The 21281-nt window shown below is 41.0% G+C and overlaps 1 protein-coding gene across 2 annotated transcripts in view; it reads left to right on the plus strand.

Annotated features, from left to right (window-relative positions):
* The window catches only part of LOC126485100 (GTPase HRas), a 65787-nt gene that overhangs the window by 24600 nt on the left and 19906 nt on the right, over nucleotides 1-21281 (plus strand). For both annotated transcript variants that reach the window (XM_050108720.1, XM_050108719.1), the window contains one exon: nucleotides 16047-16075. In XM_050108720.1, coding sequence (XP_049964677.1) covers nucleotides 16047-16075 — 29 coding nt within the window. The remainder of the gene's footprint in view (nucleotides 1-16046; nucleotides 16076-21281) is intronic.

The raw sequence follows: 21281 nt of genomic DNA on the forward strand, positions 1-21281 counted from the left end.
ACATTTTGAAGTATCACAAGGTGTATGCCAGGTGGTGCCGCGGATGCTCACTGAACACAAAAAGAAGTGCATCGATAGTGCCTGCAAGTTTCTGTGCCATTGCAGCACAGGGGGTGAAGAATTTCTGGATTCAGTTGTACAGAGGATGACACTTGGGTCCACTATTTCACACCAGAGACTAAGGAACAATCGGAACAATAGCGGCATTCTGGTTCTCCAAATGTCAAGAAGTTCAAACAAACGCCGTCAGTGGCAAAGGTGATGGCTTTGGTATTCTGGCATAGGAAAGACGCTGGTCAACTATCTGGAAAGAGATCTGCGAGACACTAACAAAGCTATGCCGGGCTGTAAAGAGCAAAAGTCGTCTGACAGAGGGAGTTCTTTTGCCCCATGACAATGCCCGCCCTCACGCCGCCAGCACCACGACAGGGCTCATCACCAAATTCAGGTGGGAAATCAATGACCATCCTCCATATAGCCCTGAATTGGCTCCCAGTGACTATTTGATCCTGAACTGAAGGCAACCGTCCACTCCTTCCGGCATGATTTGGCAGGGAGTAGTACAACGCGGATATGAAAAAGCTTCTGGAGCGTCTCCAAAAATGCATCAGTTGTGACAGGAATTATGTTGAAAAATAGTTAAAGGTCCAAGCTTTGAGAATCTGTATTTGGTTTTGCAATAAAATGATGTTTACTATGTGAAAAAGCATTGGAGACCTTAATTTATGGACGACCCTCATAAAGTGATATGTGATATGCATAACACCATGAAGTGCACACCATTTTGTTCAGAACATTCACTTCTGTAGTTAAAGCCCAAAAACGATAGCCTAAAACTAATTCTAGTAAGAGAAAATGGCTACCAAACTTTTAAATCACAATTGAATAAAATATGGTTTTCAAGGCTTAAAATTGCAATGGAGGAAAAAAACACCACAGCTAATTTTCTTAACACTATTAAATATGATACACAACATAACACTGACAGTGTACACGTTCAAAATAAATCTCCTTCATTTTTTTTAAAAAAATTTAAGAACATGATTTTTTAACTTTGGGGCTTATTATCTTTTGTGAGGATAAGTAAAAAAATTTTTTTCGCATATCTTCCATCTATGTGTTAGTTGTTGTTGTTGCTGTTGTTGTTGTTGTTGTGGTGGTCTTCAGTCCTGAGACTGGTTTGATGCAGCTCTCCATGCTACTCTATCCTGTGCAAGCTTCTTCATCTCCCAGTACCTACTGCAACCTACATCCTTCTGAATCTGCTTGGTGTATTCATCTCTTGGTCTCCCTCTACAATTTGTACCCTCCACGTTGCCCTCCAATACTAAATTTGTGATCCCTTGATGCCTCAGAACATGTCCTACCAACCGATCCCTCCTCCTAGTCGGGTTGTGCCACAAGCTTCTCTTCTCCCCAATCCTCTTCAACACCTCCTCATTAGTTATGTGATCTACCCATCTAATCTTCAGCATTCTTCTGTAGCACCACATTTCGAAAGCTTCTATTCTCTTCTTGTCCAAAGTGGTTATCGTCCATGTTTCACTTCCATACATGGCTACACTCCATACAAATACTTTCAGAAACGACTTCCTGACACTTAAATCTATACTCGATGTTAACAAATATCTCTTCTTCAGAAATGATTTCCTTGCGATTGCCAGTCTACATTTTATATCCTCTCTACTTCGACCATCATCAGTTATTTTACTCCCTAAATAGCAAAACTCCTTTACTACTTTAAGTGTCTCATTTCCTAATCTTATTCCCTCAGGATCACCCGATTTAATTTGACTACATTCCATTATCCTCGTTTTGCTTTTGTTGTTGTTCATCTTATATCCTCCTTTCAAGACACTGTCCATTCCGTTCAACTGCTCTTCCAAGTCCTTTGCTGTCTCTGACAGAATTACAATGTCATCGGCGAACCTCAAAGTTTTTACTTCTTCTCCATGAATTTTAATACCTACTCCGAATTTTTCTTTTGTTTCCTTTACTGCTTGCTCAATATACAGATTGAATAACATCGGGGAGAGGCTACAACCCTGTCTCACTCCTTTCCCAACCACTGCTTCCCTTTCATGCCACTAGACTCTTAAAACTGCCATCTGGTTTCTGTACAAATTGTAAATAGCCTTTCGCTCCCTGTATTTTACCCCTGCCACCTTCAGAATTTGAAAGAGAGTATCCCAGTTAACATTGTCAAAAGCTTTCTCTAAGTCTACAAATGCTAGAAACGTAGGTTTGCCTTTTCTTAATCGTTCTTCTAAGATAAGTCGTAAGGTTAATATTGCCTCACGTGTTCCAACATTTCTACGGAATCCAAACTGATCTTCCCCGAGGTCCGCTTCTACCAGTTTTTCCATTCGTCTGTAAAGAATACGCATTAGTATTTTGCAGCTGTGACTTATTAAACTGATAGTTCGGTAATTTTCACATCTGTCAACACCTGCTTTCTTTGGGATTGGAATTATTATATTCTTCTTGAAGTCTGAGGGTATTTCGCCTGTCTCATACATCTTGCTCACCAGATGGTAGAGTTTTGTCATGACTGGCTCTCCCAGGGCCATCAGTAGTTCTAATGGAATGTTATCTACTCCCGGGTCCTTGTTTCGACTCAGGTCTTTCAGTGCTCTGTCAAACTCTTCAAGTATCTTATCTCCCATTTCGTCTTCATCTACATCCTCTTCCATTTCCATAATATTGTCCTCAAGTACATCGCCCTTGTATAAACCCTCTATATACTCCTTCCACCCTTCTGCCTTCCCTTCTTTGCTTAGAACTGGGTTGCCATCTGAGCTCTTGATATTCATACATGTGGTTCTCTTCTCTCCAAAGGTCTCTTTAATTTTCCTGTAGGCAGTATCTATTTTACCCCTAGTGAGACAAGCCTCTACATCCTTACATTTGTCCTCTAGCCATCCCTGCTTAGCCATTTTGCACTTCCTGTCGATCTCATTTTTGAGACGTTTGTGTTCCTTTTTGCCTGCTTCATTTACTGCATTTTTGTATTTTCTCCTTTCATCAATTAAATTCAGTATCTCTTCTGTTACCCAAGGATTTCTATTAGCCCTCGTCTTTTTACCTACTTGATTGTCTGCTGCCTTCACTACTTCATGCCTCAAAGCTACCCATTCTTCTTCTACTGTATTTCCTTCCCCCCATTCCTGTCAATTGTTCCCTTATGCTCTCCCTGAAACTCTCTACAACCTCTGGTTCTTTCAGTTTATCCGGGTCCCATCTCCTTAAATTCCCACCTTTTTGCAGTTTCTTCAGTTGTAATCTACAGTTCATAACCAATAGATTGTGGTCAGAGTCTACATCTGCCCCTGGAAAGTCTTACAATTTAAAACCTGGTTCCTAAAGCTCTGTCTTACCATTGTATAATCTATCTGAAACCTGTCAGTATCTCCAGGCTTCTTCCATGTATACAACCTTCTTTTATGATTCTTGAACCAAGTGTTAGCTATGATTAAGTTATGCTCTGTGCAAAATTCTACCAGGCGGCTTCCTCTTTCATTTCTTACCCCCAATCCATATTCACCTACTACATTTCCTTCTCTCCCTTTTCCTACTACCGAATTCCAGTCACCCTTCACTATCTGAATAATTTCTTTTATCTCATCATACATTTCTTCAATTTCTTCGTCATCTGCAGAGCTAGTTGGCATATAAACGTGTACTACTGTAGTAGGCGTGGGCTTCATGTCTATCTTGGCCACACTAATGCGTTCACTATGCCGTTTGTAGTAGCTTACCCGCATTCCTATTTTTTCATTTATTATTAAACCCTTCTCCTGCATTACCCCTATTTGACTTTGTATTTATAACCCTGTATTCGCCTGACCAAAAGTCTTGTTCCTCCTGCCACCGAACTTCACTAATTTCCACTATATCTAACTTTAACCTACCCATTTCCCTTTTTAAATTTTCTAACCTACCTGCCCGATTAAGGGATCTGACGTTCCACGCTCCGATCCGTAGAACGCCAGTTTTCTTTCTCCTGATAACAGCGTCCTCTTGAGTAGTCCCCGCCCGGAGATCCAAATGGGGGACTATTTTACCTCCGGAATATTTTACCCAAGAGGACGCCATCATCATTAACCATACAGTAGAGCTGCATGCCCTCGGGGAAAAATTACGGCTGTAGTTTCCCCTTGCTTTCAACAGTTCGCAATACCAGCACAGCAAGGCCGTTTTGGTTAGTGTTACAAGGTCAGATCAGTGAATCATACAGACTGTTGCCCCCTGCAACTACTGAAAAGGTTGCTGCCCCTCTTCAGGAACCACATGTTTGTCTGGCCTCTCAGCAGATACCCCTCCGTTGTGGTTGCACCTACGGTACAGCTATCTGTATCGCTGAGGCACGCAAGCCTCCCCACCAATGGCAAGGTCCATGGTTCATGGGGGGGATGTGTATTAGTAAACTACACTAAACATTTCACTATTGTTGTTTGATGCTAAACCATGTTATAATTTTTGGAAAGTTACATTAATAATGGGAATCTGACCATAAAGCAACCTTGAGCACATTACATTACATTAATACTGTTTGTCACTGTAGTTAAGTTATAGCAATTATAGCCATACTTTCACAAGTCTGCCTAAAGTAGGGAGTTAATTTAATATAGTCATTAATGACAATATATTGTCTTTTTCAGTTTAAAAATTTCTATGCTGTACCTTTTTATTTTATAAGTTTTAATTGCCATTTAGGAGCAAACTTATCTCCTATGAGAGTTTTCCTGAGATATAATGTGATCTTCCTTTTGTTGTGGTAATTTTAAGAACCATTATTTTTCTTAAAATATCTGAAATAGGAATTCAAACTGTGCCACTAGCCGACTTCTTAAAAGATATGCAATGTTCTGTTGAATGGTAAAAGTACACTTGAACATTATGTTCCAAGTTTATTTGTTTTGCCTGAGCTAACCACCACTGTCCATCATAAATATATGCAACTGTGTAATTAGCTTCTAAAGTTAAGGGAACAATTTTCATTATGCAGTGATCCTCATAGTTTTCAGTTTTAGAAGTGTCTTATTGTGTTTTCTCCAACAGTGTGAAATTTGTGGGAATTTCTTGTGCCTTTCATCTTCCAACAGTTTTCAAATTTGGTTTTAATTTTCGCAGTGAGAGTAAAAAGTTCTCTTTTTCTGACAAGGAAATGTCAGTATTCAGCATTTGATCTGATGTTATTCTTTGTAAACTGGCCTTTCTTACTTCACTCTTGGTTGTGCCGGTCACTCCATCACATGCATTGCAAGAAGCAAAGAAGTACCATTTGGCCTGTAATTGAAAATTTGCGTTGTGGTTACAGACATTAGTAAAATTTTTCCTATTGTTATATTGGCTAGCACTTTCATCTGAAAAGTAAATTACCTTCTCAACTTTAGGGAAGTTTTCTTTAATATACCTGTAATTTCCATTGGGACTGAAAGGCTTGTACTAATGTTGTGTTGTGCTGTAGATAGTTACTTAACATACAGATTGAGAGACGGGTGAATTTGCAATCCTCATTCTTAAAATATAATACAAATGGATGAACAGTTGCCTGGTCATTGGCCCAATGATGTGAATTGCAGTTTGTACAATATATGTAAAATTTTCTGCAAAGTCAGCCAAGATTAGAAGTTCAGATCCAGAAAGTCTCTTTCTTTTCTCTAAAGAACTGTCCTCGAATTTTTTAAACAAAGTAATGACTTTTTAGATTTCCTAACTTTTCAACAAGTGATTCAAAATATTCTTCTTGACTTTTTGTAAGTGTGACCATTTCAGCACTGTCTATAGTGGCCCATTACTTATCTCTACACTGTCTGGAAGTTCCTCAGTTGAATTGTTTAACATTTCAAGTAGGGGTTCTTTTCCAGGATGACTTTTACATAAGCCCATCAAACAGTCATAGTTGTTAATGTCGCACACCAGCAAATCAAGTAATTCTTTATAGTTAACATTGAGTTTCGCGATCATCAACTGTGATGTTCTGATGATCTAATCAAAATGCAGCATCGAGGGCGTAGTTCACAAAATTTGGATCTATGTATTTGACATTTGGCATAAAATGTTCTAAAAGCCAAGTAAAGTTCATTTAAATTGCAAAGTACTAAGTACTTCTGTTACACTACTTTGTTTCCATCAATGACCACTACGGCCTACTGTTTTTCACCTGCACACTTACTTCTGTTTTCATCACTTTCAAAGAACTGTTTAACTTTCTCTACAGTATTTTCACTAACACCTACCCCTTTCTATTTCCCTGATGTGAACTAAATACCTTGTTCTTTCATTAAATTTCGAGTAAGTCTGATCAGGCAAACAGATCTGTTGTACAGCTTCATCCTCAGGAATGTAGCCATGATCCTGACTGTCACTATGTCATGACTTTTGCTTTTGCATTCAAAACACAGAATTTTGCCCCCCCCCCCCCCCCCCCCTATCTGGAGCTCAGCATTTGTTTATTGGGTACAGGCTTGGCAACCACAGGTTCCTGAGTTCAGGACTGGGAAGTACCTTACCTTAAACTCCAGGCATGCTTCAGCGACCACTGTGCGATGCGGCAATGGAATGTGGGTTTCGGAGAATGGGGCCTTTGGCTCCACTGCCTGGACTGCAAGAAATGTACACACCTCTATAAAAACAATCCTCAACCTCAAAGTGTGCTACATGGCTGTTGAGATAAAACAGTGTCTGGGGGTGCAACCTCTGGGGCATCTGCCACCTGAGGCATGCAGGGCTCTGCCTGGGTCGATGTTTGTTTCACTAGTGTCTCTTAGGATCCCTATGGAACGGCCTCATCAAACTACTACTCCAGGCGTGACGTGTGTACCAACAGGTAGTACCTACACCAATTCATCAAAGAAAGCTCAGTTGGTCAGCCCTACTGAGAAGAAGTGGCAGAATCATAGTAACAGGGCATTAGTGTGCCACAACACTTTCATTGTAATCAAGAGAGCAGGAGAAACCTTTGAGAAGATCTCCCATTTCTATATTCAGAAGGCATTGAAGAGTATCGCTGGGTCCCTAAAAAGTGTCAAACAACTTCATAATGGAACACTTCTAGTTGAAACTGCTAATTTGCACCAGGTATCTAAGCTTCTGGGGTGTAAGGCCGTAGGTGACTACCCAGTCAAGGCTGGGTTGCGTAACACCCTTTAACTTTTGTAAAGGTGTGGTTACCTGCTCCGATATAATGGAGATGGACCCTGTTACATGAAGAATGGAAAAATGTTGGCATCACGGAAGTGCAGAACTATATGAGGAGAGTCAATGGCATATTGGAAAAATATGCAACATTTATTTGAACATTTAACTCTCTAGAATTACCTGAACGCATCCTTGCAGGCTATGTCCAGTGTTCACCCATTTGTTTCTAACCCGTTTGTTGCTTCAAATGTCAAAGATTTGGCCATACCACTATGGGATGTAATGAGAGAGGTACATGTGGAAATTGTGGAGGCTCAGCTCATGAATCGGGCAGTTCTTGTACACTTCCTCCGCAATGTATAACTTGCGCTGGTGACCACACAGTATGGAGCAGAAAGTGTGAGGTTTACAATGAGGAAAGGAAAATTCAGGATTTGAAAGTCTCGAGGTGCATACCCTATGGTGAAGCTAAAAAATGCTTTCACAGCTATGCAACCTCCAGTTTTTGCTACTTTTTTTGCATTGGCCCTTAAGAAACTCTTCACCAAGTGTGATGCCTCCACACAAATTCAGACCATGCCTCCACACAAATTCAGACCACAGACCTTCACAAAATACACTCCTGGAAATGGAAAAAAGAACACATTGACACCGGTGTGTCAGACCCACCATACTTGCTCCGGACACTGCGAGAGGGTTGTACAAGCAATGATCACACTCACGGCACAGCGGACACACCAGGAACCGCGGTGTTGGCCGTCGAATGGCGCTAGCTGCGCAGCATTTGTGCACCGCCGCCGTCAGTGTCAGCCAGTTTGACGTGACATACGGAGCTCCATCGCAGTCTTTAACACTGGTAGCATGCCGCGACAGCGTGGACGTGAACCGTATGTGCAGTTGACGGACTTTGAGCGAGGGCGTATAGTGGGCATGCGGGAGGCGGGGTGGACGTACCGCCGAATTGCTCAACACGTGGGGCGTGAGGTCTCCACAGTACATCGATGTTGTCGCCAGTGGTCGGCGGAAGGTGCACGTGCCCGTCGACCTGGGACCGGACCGTAGCGACGCACGGATGCACGCCAAGACCGTAGGATCCTAAGCAGTGCCGTAGGGGACCGCACCGCCACTTCCCAGCAAATTAGGGACACTGTTGCTCCTGGGGTATCGGCGAGGACCATTCGCCACCGTCTCCATGAAGCTGGGCTACGGTCCCGCACACCGTTAGGCCGTCTTCTGCTCACGCCCCAACATCGTGCAGCCCGCCTCCAGTGGTGTCGCGACAGGCGTGAATGGAGGGACGAATGAAGACGTGTCGTCTTCAGCGATGAGAGTCGCTTCTGCCTTGGTGCCAATGATGCTCGTATGCGTGTTTGGCGCCGTGCAGGTGAGCGCCACAATCAGAACTGCATACGACCGAGGCACACAGGGCCAACACCCGGCATCATGGTGTGGGGAGCGATCTCCTACACTGGCCGTACACCACTGGTGATCGTCGAGGGGACACTGAATAGTGCACGGTACATCCAAACCGTCATCGAACCCATCGTTCTACCATTCCTAGACCGGCAAAGTAACTTGCTGTTCCAACAGGACAATGCACGTCCGCATGTATCCCGTGCCACCCAACGTGCTCTAGAAGGTGTAAGTCAACTACCCTGGCCAGCAAGATCTCCGGATCTGTCCCCCATTGAGCATGTTTGGGACTGGATGAAGCGTCGTCTCACGCGGTCTGCACGTCCAGCACGAACGCTGGTCCAACTGAGGCGCCAGGTGGAAATGGCATGGCAAGCCGTTCCACAGGACTACATCCAGCATCTCTACGATCGTCTCCATGGGAGAATAGCAGCCTGCATTGCTGCGAAAGGTGGATATACACTGTACTAGTGCTGACATTGTGCATGCTCTGTTGCCTGTGTCTATGTGCCTGTGGTTCTGTCAGTGTGGTCATGTGATGTATCTGACCCCAGGAATGTGTCAATAAAGTTTCGCCTTCCTGGGACAATGAATTCACGGTGTTCTTATTTCAATTTCCAGGAGTGTAGTTCCAGCAAAGAGATTTCCCAGGAATTAATTTCTCAGTGCAATTACTGATTCTCATCAAAGACAAGTGTTCAAGTTTTATATCTCTCAAATCTGTAGTGATTTTTTTTTTCTTGTGGTTTTTTGTGTGTTTGTTTTCCATGGTACTCACAGATTGAAGAGACTCCATAACTCACTCTTAAGTTAAAAAGTTGCTGTACACTATCATCAAACTCATTCAAATGTTTAAAGTCTTTAAAAATCAAACTGTAACAAGATTTATGGCACACTTCATTAACAGATTTTCCAGTAGAACATTGTAAATCCATTTTAAGAATAGGCTGCAGAATAATGTCTGTTATAGAACTAGATTATCTTAGTCATCACACCGGAGAATATTGTGTTTCACTGCATACATCTACACTGTAAGAACCTTCAACACTGACTCTGGTAATGGTTGAGATGAGGGGGTTTCCACAGTCAGAGGAATGGTCCTGTCCTGGTAAGTACTAAGCTGGTGAAACTTGAAGTCCTTTTTTGTCCCTGTAATAGTTTGAGAAATTTCAGTTTTAAGTTTTAAATTATTCTTTATCTTTAGTTTAAAAAAAAATTATTATAAAAATCAAAACCGTATAAAACAAGCTGGCCATATGAAGTGAAAAATAAAATGAGTGAAATATGCATGATAGCTAATTTCTTAAGCTGCAAATATAGCAAAAGTACAAAAAAATTATAACTTCGTTCAATGCCAAATAACATTGAAATTTTTGCTGTAGTTTACTAACACACGTTTGCAAGACGTGAAGAAAAAAAAAGTTTTTTTTATTTTAAATTATTTTAATTTTTTTTAAAAGGATGGAGGAGATTTATTTTGATTTGTTCTCTGTGTTATGCTTTGTATCATATCTAATAGTGTTAAGAAAATTAAGTGTGTTGTTTTATTCCTTCATTGAACTTTTACACCTCGGAAACTGTATTTTATTCAATTTTGATTTAAAAGTTTGGTAGCCATTTTCTCTTGCTAGGGTTAGTTTTAGACTATTAGTTTTTGGACTCGAATTATAGAAGAGAATGTTCTGGACAAAATGGTGTGTGTCTCATTCTGGGAGCTTTACCCAGTCTGAAGATATTTTATTTATTGCAGATGTCTGCAATAAATGTCTGTAAAGCCTCAAATATGCCCCCGCAGCTCAACATAAACTGCAATCTCTCTAAAACAGCTCAAGATAAACAAATTAAAAACCTGTTTTGAGCTAGTTATTTACCATATATTAACATGTAAAAAAATCATAGAAATCAAAAATGGTCAACCATCCTGTAATATTTTTTTTAGGATCATGTCATGTGGACTGACCTGTATTTGTTTTCCTATGGCTTCTCCACACTTTACAGTCAGCATTTATAAGCATGACCAAAGCTAGAGCATGAAACTGATCAATTAAGTCATTACATTCTCACAAAAAAATAAAGGGATTGATATTGTTGATGCATCACCCGCATTCTTGATTGACTTGCCAATCAAAGTTAGGCACCTTTGTGACATAAGTCAGGAAAGTAGCAAGGTACATATTTAGCTTCTTCCGTGGGTTTTTTTATGATTTAATTCTCCAGTTAGTAGTAGTAGTAGTAGTAGTAGTAGTAGTGCATATAAGGCATGTGTGCGTATGCTGTGTGCAGATGCAGGAGGAGGTGGCCACAGTTGGCGAACATCTGAAGACTGTGTTGGCTGCAATTGGCCATCTGCAGACAGCTGCCTCATGGTGTAGCAGCGGTAGAGAATCTGGCATGTCCCATATAACATGTCAGGTGTGGCTTATTTCGCCCACAGGTCCTGTTACCGAGGCATACCTGAATCAGTGATTCGCGCTCACTGCAGAGTGATTGGTGGGCTGTACGATGTTCTGCTGGTTACTTACTACGATATCTAGTGGCAAAGGAAAGCCTGATCAGCAGCTAAAACTTCCTGTTATATAAGTTTGCTCATCTTATTATTTCAGGACACTCACCAACTTCTTCTGATCAAACTTCTTTTCTCTAAGTGCTGCAGTTACTGCTGGAAGTTGAGAGTATAGATCCAAAATCAGCTCTTAAAATAAATACGTGGCTTGTTGTTAACAGTGTCTTTTATATTGTATTCTTATTTACAATAACTGTTCGTTACAAAGTTGTTGCATTATGTGGAACATCAAAAAAACATTGATTAGGACTAAGGCCAAATACATTGTGTTTTTATCTAAGTCTGAGGGTATTTCACCTGTCTCACACATTAGATGGAATAGTTTTATCATGGCTGGCTTTTCCAAGGCTGTCAGTAGTTCTGACAGAATGTTGTCTACTCCAGGTGCATTGTTTCAACTTAGCTCTCTCAGTGTTCTGTCAAATGCTTCTTGCAGTATCTTATCTCCCATATTGTCTTCTACGTCCTCTTCCCTTTTTGTAGTACACTAGACTGTCGCTAATCCAGCCCTCTGTAGTCCGGCCTCTCAGTAATCCGGCACACATCCAAAAACACATGCACAGTGAATTATCGTGCGCAACAATGCTTAGTTAAACAATGCTTTATATACTGTATTTGAAATTGTAGTTTTCTTCCCAGTTTGGAATTGTGTCTTCTAAAAGAAAACGCGTTAGTGTAGACCTCGAGCAGAAACTGGAAATTTTAGGCAAGTTAAATTGAGGTTCTTCACAGAAAGCCATTGCTGCTGAGTTCAGTGTTGGACGAGCTGCTATTTATGACATCAGAAAGAAAGAAGTATGATGATATTCAACAGTGCTCAACACAAATGGATAGAGAAATGGGATAATGGAAAGTTCTGCGAAAGAGTGAGAAAGAAGAACTGGGTGTAGCTGTTTATAGAAGGTTCATACAAAACACACAGGTGCGCGCGCGCGCGCGCACGCGCGCGCGCGCGCACACACACACACACACACACACACACACACACACACACACACACACACACTGGTCATACCGGACTCGAGAGTCCTTTACCGCAGCAACGTATTTTCGCCATCTGTCCCTGTCTTGGGCTATTTCCTTCCTTTCACCTTCAATACCTAGGTTCCTCAAATCAACCTTCACATTGTCCTCCCATCTATGCCTCGGTCTTCCAACAGGATGTTTTCCCCCTAAGTGCCCTACCAGTACTCCGCGTGCTGCCCTGCCCTCATCCATTTGAGCTACGTGACCCGCCCATCACAGCCCACATGATTTAATAATACTGATTATGCCAGGGCTTAAATACAACACCACAGTAAAGGAATTCCAGTTAGTGGCCCAATTATAAAGGAAAAGGCAGTTGCATTTAATAAACAGCTTGGCAGTAGTAACTTGTTTGCAGTGATCGAAGGTTGGCTATCAAACTGGAAAAAACGACATGGCATTTGGCAGCTGACAGTCACCGGGGAAAGTCGCTCAGCTAATGATAAGGATGCTGACGAGTTTGTAAGCAAGATAGAGAAGATAATAGAGGAAGAAAATTTAACTGCTGATGCCTTGTATAATGCTGATGAAGCAGGACTCTTTTACAATATGCTTTCTTCAAAAACATTAGCTCCCAAGAACGAGAAGGAAGCTCATGGTTACAAGCAACAGAAACAGCGTGTAACATTAATGGTGTGTTATAATGCAAATGGGAGTTATAAACTACCTTTTTTGGTGATTGGAAAATCCCAACATCCACGTTGTTTTCAGTACACTGACATAAATACTACTCTACCAGTGCAATATTGCACTCAGAAGAAAGTGTGTATGGATAGACAAATGTTTTCTTGGTGGTTCCATGAAACGTTTGTATCAGCAGTGAGAAAATTCTAAATTAGAAAAAGCTCCCACTGAAAGCTATCTTTATAATTGACAATGCTCCCAGTCATCCTTCAGGTGTTTCTCTAAAGTCCTATGGTATACAAGAACTCTTTCTCCCACCCAGTGTGACAGCCCTAATTCAGCCCATTGACCAGGGAATTTTAGAATCAATTAAACGTCATTATCGACATTCACTTCTCGTCTCCTTGCTGAACGAAAGTGAAAATGATTATCGGGACTATGCTGGAGGCTTGGAAAGCAATTAACATACGTGATGTTGTTTTCCAGCCGAAGCATGGGATAAAGTGGAGAGCACCACTATAATGAAGAAATGGAGAAAATTGTGGCCATCCATTGATTGCCGAGTTGGATCCAGTAGTGAGTGACAGCGAAGAGCCAGTTGATTCGGAATTATCAATTACTTTGTATACTGACATGTTCCACAACCTTCCAGGAGGAGAAGAAATTGATGATGATGTTACTAAGTGGCTGAATGAGGAAAACTGTGATATGGACCAAACTTCAGCAGATGAAGAAATAATCAAAAGCGTGCAAGAAAGTGATGAAGAAGAGGACGCAGGAGGAGAGAGCATGAAGATTTCTCACACTGCTGGTGCTGAAGCTGCCAAGGTCTTCCTGGCATACATTATGCAACAACCAGATACTTGCAGTTCCAATGTAATGCTTGTAAAGCAGTTTCATGATAAAGGATGCCACCGTTACATATCATCATTGGGACAGTTAAAAATTTGGGACATGTTTCATAGAGAGTGATACAATTGTATAATTATGTGCTGTATATTGTATACTCAAGGACAAAGTTTTCTTTGAAAATTAATGTATTTTTGGATTTAATAAAGTATATCCACTGTGTTTCAAAATTGTATCCTTCGGTTTAATAAAGTACAGTACACTATATCCCCTATGTTTTCAAAATAAATAAATGAATAAAATAAATTTCAGACACTCAATCATCCCACACTTCCCTGAATCCAGCACCCATATGCGCTAGCAATGGCCCGATTAGCGAGAGTCTAGTATTGAAACTTAATGTGTCATCTTTGCAAATAGCAATCTATAATTTTCTTGTATTGCTGACTCTTTTTTTGTTTGTTTTATAAATACACTGTTTGTTTACTTCTTCTTAAAATAAGATACATTATTTGTCTCTAAAAATGCTGGCAAACCTACTCATTGTTCATGTATAACCGAAAAGACTCATGTATAACCGAAAAGACTAAAGAAGTGTATAAATGAAATTAGTCAAACATTGAGACTGAGTGAAAACACCTGTCACTTTGTTATCTCACATTAAGCAAAACTATACAAACCCGGAGACTGAGTTAAAACATTCATGTAACTGACATGGCCACAGATACCAGTTTTGGTTGACTGAACAAAAAAGTGATAGATACGCCAATCAGTTGTTAAAACCATTCAGTTGTCCAATCACTATCTCCAGGTGGAGGGTCAATATTAGGACTGTCCGTCTGATCTTGCTCCTTCACCATGTGAATGAAGAAGTGGCTGCTCGTTAAGTAGATTCCAAGCGGGCATACAAGGGAAGAGGTTTAATGGTTATTGGGAGCTCCAAAATTGGGTATGTTATGAAGCCCTTAGGGAAATAGCGTCCAGTGCTGGAAAGTAGTCCACTCTTCTCTCAGTATGCCTGCTGGGGCTTCATCCAAGATGTGTGGGAGGTGCTGCCTACAGCTGTCAAGGGTGCAAGGGGCAATCATCTGCAAGCTATTACACATTCCACTTGGGTTCTGAGATGATACTCAGTTTGTACGGGCACCTAGTGGAAGTGGTGGAGCAAGCCTCATTCATGAGGTGAAAGCAGAGTTCACAATTTGCCATATAAATTCCCAGAACTTATGAGGGTCCTTTGGTGTGGGGCCGAGTTGAGGGTCTCAACCAGAGGCTTCATCGATTTTGTGACAGTCCTGATCGCAGATTTCTGGATCTGGGTTATGTAGAATTTCTGGATGCCCCTTGGTAGGTCAGGAGTGCACTACACATGAGAAATAGCTACTCAGGTAGCAAAGTGCTTGTGGAGAGGGCATTGTGGTTTCTTAGGCTAGGATATAGTTTGAGATCCTCTGAACGCTCTCCAGATGATACACAGAGGGCAAGATCGAATCGTGTACGAAGTAAAGACACTCAGTCTGACAAAATTGGTACAGTAAATTAGCAAAGCATTTGTCACATGGTTCCAGAGTTTACTGCTCTCTGGAAAGATCTCATGCTCAAATCATTCTCAGTGCTGAGAGCTGGATGAAACCCAATATAGAAAGCTCCAAAATATTTAACACGGCATGGAACATATCTCAAGGAGACAGGTTAGATGCCATAGGAGTAAGAGCGTTCATTGCAGTTGACAAAAATATTGTCTATTGAGGCTGAAATTGAGCCTGTGAAGTCACATGGGCACGAGTAACTGGCCTCTGTCAACCTAGGGTTAATCATTGTATGTTTTTTTACCACCTACCCGATAGTTTACTGTATGAGAGCTGCATCAAACCAGTCTTAGGACTGAAGACCACAACAACAACACCCGATAGTTGCAGAAAGCAGTCTATGCTTAGTAGCTCAGAAATATTCCAATTTTCCGTGTTAGTTGGAGGCAACTTCAACTACTGAGTATTAGACAGAGAAGTCTATTGCAGGGGTAAGGAAAGACAGCCTTCTGAAAACTTGACCAACTAGTTTGACAGTCCACATGCAGTGGAAATATTTTAGACGTTGTAGCTACAATCAGGTCTGCCCTTATTAGCAGTGTCAGCTCAGTACGGAGAAAGGGGTTAGTGGTCAAGATGTCACCATAATGATGGTGCCTAATAAAGTTAATAAAACCATCCAGAAGACTAGGGGCATGTTTATGCTGGAAGGAGCAGATAAGCTGTTGATCGCATCCTATTGAGATATTAAATGGACACCATTTAGTTCCAATATAATGGATGTAGAAAAATGATGGGGAAAGTTTAAACTGAGTGTAATTTGCATTCCGTAGAGGTATGTGCCAACTATGTAGATTAATATGCAAAATATTAATTCTTTTTTCCTTTCTCATTTTCAGTTTTGTGGATGAATATGATCCTACAATAGGTAAGAACAGATTACAAATATTAATTCTTACATTTTTGTAATTATGTAGTTACTGTATGTAATTTACTTTCACGCATACCTTGTCTAACACTGTGTCCATGTAGCATTGATAGTAGTAAGATTTGTTTTTACACTTTCATTCAGACGTTGATTGGAAAATATAAGTAAATTTTTATTGGAAATTAACTCTCTATACTGTACAGTGCCATGAATTGAATTTGGGGGGTGGGGGGGGGGGGGCAATTGTATTGTTGGTGACAATTACTTACATACCATTTCTTGGCTGCTATGATGCAGGATATTGTCAGATGTTCAGAACTAACTACAGTAGTTGATCCCACGATGTTTTTTTGAAATTTAACAGAGCTTTTAACTCAGTTGCTTTGTATTTGAAATAAAACTATTGCAGTCTGTTCTTTCAGGTAAAACTTTAGAGCCCTTTATTCTTGGTTGGGTGAATTAATTCTTATGTTGAAAGAAACCAAGGGCATGTCACACGCCTCCCCCCCCCTCCCCCCCCCCTCCCCAGTATCATCACTCCCAGTAAAATGCAATGGTATGAAATGTACCTTTGGATTGACAACAGCATTTTAGTGAGCTTGTAGTCAAAGTGTTGTAACATAATATGTACTTCACATCTGCAGTGTGTTATCATTATATATTTTTCTGAATAATAAGTTCTTGACTGTGAAATTGATGCGGGCAAGAAATGGACTTTCTAGCGGAGATGCACTGCCTCCCAACAGTCAGGTTTTTATTTTATTTTGATTCATGAGGTTGTGCATCATTGTCTAGAATTATGTTCATACAGGACTATCACGCCAGCAATTAGTTGTTGTCTTTAATGGTTGTATGTAATGTTGTAATAGTTTTGGTCTCGGTGTAACAGCTAATCATAGCTTTTGGCAAGTGACACTCCTAAATATTGACACCTCAACAAAGTGTAGAAACTATCGAATCATTTTACTGTAGAAGATAAAAACTTCAGATTTTTTGCTCATAAATTGAGGTAGATTTCACTGAAGTTGTAGCGTGAAATTATGGGCCAAGAGATGCTGTGCATTAAACGTGCAACATTTTATTACTCCAGCGTAAATGGTATGTCGACATACGTTTTTATGTGCTTCTGCCAGTAGCAACAAAACCCATCCTCATATAAAGGGTGATTATAATTAAAGTTAAACTTTCAAAATGCTGTAGAAATAACACCCCTGGTCAGAATGATGTCAAATTGCAACAGAACATTATCAGAGAAGGGGGAAAACGTATGGCAGAAGGAAAAGGTAGTGTGAAAATTGATCAATAGATGGCTCTGTATGTATCAAATATGTAAATGAAAACACCTGTCATGTGCACGACCCATTGAAGTTGGTATAAACACGCCGGTACACGGCTTTTGCTCCTTTCGCATCTCTGATTTTCGCCATGGGTCTGGACAAAATGATTCAGAAATTCTAAAAGACGGGTTCCTTTTGTGTGCAATCTGGTAGAGGGAAGACATGAATTGATTTGATGGCAGTGGAAGCAGTGGCCATAGCAGTGCAGGAGGAGACGAGTGGTGGTGTGCAAACATACAGTGCACAGAGAATTGTCGAACATTGGATATACCTGTGAACACGGTGTAAAATCCTAAGAAACATCCTTCTTTACAATCCATTCAAAATTAACCATGTGCACGAGGTGCTTCCTGTTGACCTGCCGGCAAGAGAGACCTTTGCTTTAGAATTTCTTGCTCACATGAAAGTGGACAATGATTGGGCGTGGAAGATTTTGTGGACAGGCGAAGCCCATTTCCATCTGACAGGATATGTCAATACACACAATTGTCAAGTATGGGCATCAGAAAATCCACACCCAAATCAAGCAGTACCACTTCATCCTGAAAAGGTCACTGTGTGTTGTGGGTTTACAGTATTATTTATCATAGGGCCATATTTTTTCGAAGAGACAGGTGCTTTTGGTCCTGCTCCCTATACCATCACTGGTAAGCTCCCTACACCGTCGCTGGTAAGCGCTACGAGTGTCTTTTGCACAACCACGTCATTTCAGCTCTCTTAACAGTGTGGATGGGATGATTTTTATGCAAGATGGCACCAATCCAGTTAAGCAGCTGCTGAAGCGCCATTTCGGAAATGCTAGAATTATCAGCTGCCATTTCCCTACAGCAAAGCCGTCCTGATCACCTGAGCTTAATCCATGTCACTTCTGGCTGTGGGGCTATCTGAAAGATGTGTTCAGTGTTCTGATTGCATTGAAGGCACGCATTGCGCAACACATTCTGAACGTGACACTGGAAACACTTCGATCAGTTGTGGAACATGCTGTTTCTCAATTTCAAGTTGTTGCAGGAAACCATGGACAGCATATTGTTGCAGGAAACCGTGGACAGCATATTGAACATCTTTTGTGCCACTCACGCGGAAATTAATAATCCGATTTGATTTTGATTCATGCTTTCTATGCGGTTTTTGGCCTCAGAACAATAAAAAACCGAAATTTCCCTTCCGATGTGATATGACCTTGCTGTGGTGGACGGTCTTACGTAACTAACAGTATCGTACCTGTACACGTGCACACTGAGTAGTACGGTTTGTTTAATGTCAAACGTACTCCTTATGCATTGTTGTATGATTCATTTATCGTTAGTAGTCGACCGTTATTAAATTGTGATGCTTACAGCACTATCTGTTGCTACATTTTGTAACTATTTATTTTTCTTCTGCCACATGTTTTCCCGTTCTCTGATAATATTCTGTTGCAATTTGACGTCATTCTGACCAGTGGCATTATTTCTACAGCAGTTGGAAAGTTTAGTTTTAATTATAATCACCCTGTATATATTGTGTGAAAACTTGAAGAGTGTGAGGTGATTTCATTGCCAGGAATGTGTGCATGTAAGGCGGGTGGGGGGGAACTCTTTGCATATGAGAAGCTTACAAATACAGAGGTACAGGGTTCATTCCTTCAGTGGTATTAGGGTTTTAATGAAGACACTTATTGCTTCATTCAGCTCTTGCAATGATTTATATATGTGCCATAAGTCAGGTTGCACCATGGTTCAGAGTCGACATGAAACTGTAGCTTCCTCTCTTAACAGAGTTGGTAAGTTGATCCAAACGTCTCTGGAAGGCGAGGGCATACAATCTTCTATAGGCTCATATGTAATATATTCCTTTGGTAATCAAACCATCATTCAGGCTGAGGACAACTTTATTTTAATCTTTGGTGTATTTGGTATTTCAGTAATCATTGACAGTCATCTCTCATCAGATCTTCAACAACAGCACGATGTGAGGTAATGCACTGGTTAATCCGGAGTGGGGTTCAAATCCTCATCCGGGCATTGGATTTAGGTATGTTTTGATGTCCTTAAAGCCTCTGAAAAGTCTGCAGTCAGTTTCCTGCCCTGTTTGTCTGACCTGAGCTTTACTATGTTTTGTAGTGACATAGGCATTGACCTGAACAGTAATTTTTCTTTCTATTAAACAACAGCCTAACTTTCGTCAGTTCTCGGTGTACTTTACAAATTCTGTCTGTAAATGGTTTTAAACTTGTATAAGGGTTTAAAGAAATTAAGAAAATTCCAAGTACCCCCAACTTGAAATAAAATTGTAATGACAGATCATTCTGTGGATAGAAGCGAAAAGACTGTTCTATAATTATTCCTCATTTGAATATAGCAGCAAGCCCCCTTTTTTTTTTTCTCGTGGAGTACATATCAACTGCAGTAGTGTAATTTGTTCTTGGTGCTATACTGATGTCGTTTCACACTTAGGTGTCTTCAACAAAAATTTTCTCAATAATTGGAGTGTATGTTGCACTCCTCATCCTACGTGACAATCAACTGCGTTACATTTATTTTTCATTATTATGCTCTATATACATTAGGAATTTCTGAGTCAATAGGTGAGTCATGGTTCTTCAGCATTCATAGATTGTAGGTTTTACATGTAGCTGTTGTTATGAAATTGTCTGTTTGGCTGGTCAGATTACAACATTGCTCAGTGTTATTGAACATTGTCATAGGAATCTCATTTCCAGAGTGGAAATATATTTGCTCTACTTCTTGTGCAATATTTTAATCTGTAGTGTGTTTATTCGTAGAAATTCCTTTTTCCTTTCTTGTAGTGCTAAAGTCCAGGATGGAATAACAACACCATTATGAAATGATAGGCTGCTACTCACCAAACAGAAGAGACAGTGAACCGCATATAAGCACAGTGAAAAGACAGCTATACATTTAAATTTTTGGCCAAAATGCCTTCTTCCAAAATGGAAAATACATGTGCACACATGCACCCTCCCTGATGCCCCCCCCCCCCCCCCACCCACCCATACACACGCGCACCACTGTGCACGCATGTCCCCCCCTGCCTGTCACTCCCTCCCCCCCACCACCACCTCCACACACACACACACACACACACACACACACACACACACACACACACACCGCTGTCTCCACCCACTGTGATTGGACTGAGGATGCAACTGTGTCTGGACAGGAGTAGCAGTCTGGCATGGCTGGTGGGGTAAGGAGGCGGCATGGGGCTGGGAGGGGGATGGATAACATGGTAGTGGTGGAAGAAGATGTAATGCTGCTTTTGGGAGAGTGCAGGGAATTGGTTAGGGACATGGCAGGGCAGCTAGATGCAGTCAGGAGGTTCGGGGGAGGGGGAGGAGAGGAGCAGGAAAGATTGTGAGTGTGTTGGTGGAATAGAAGGGGACAGTAAGTGGAGGACAGAATTAGTGAAGGTTTGAGGCCGGGGGGGGGGGGGGGGGGGGTTACAGGGATGTAGGATATATTGCAGGGAGAGTTCCCACAGGAACAATTCAGGAAAGCTGGTGTTGGTGGGAAGGATCCAGATGGCGCAGGCTCTCAAGTAATTATCCTTTTGGGCATGCTCAGCATCTGGGTGGTTCAGGTGTCTGTTGGCTACAAAAGTTTAAAGACATCTTTGCAGGAAAATGAGTCTAATGTGACAGATGTCAGTTCTAAATTTAATGTATTCATAAACGGGTTTTGACCAATCTTTAATGGTTGCTATTTAAAGGAAACTGTAAAATATGGCACTAATAAGACTTCAGAACAGCCTTGGAATACAAAGGGCATCAAAACATCAAGTATAAGGAGAAGGAAATTGATTTTAATGGCTAGGATAAATGTGAGGACTTCATTGTTAAAATAAACAGACTAATAATAAAT

Source organism: Schistocerca serialis, chromosome 6, assembly GCF_023864345.2.
Source record: "Schistocerca serialis cubense isolate TAMUIC-IGC-003099 chromosome 6, iqSchSeri2.2, whole genome shotgun sequence".
NCBI classification, from domain to species: Eukaryota; Metazoa; Arthropoda; class Insecta; order Orthoptera; family Acrididae; genus Schistocerca; species Schistocerca serialis.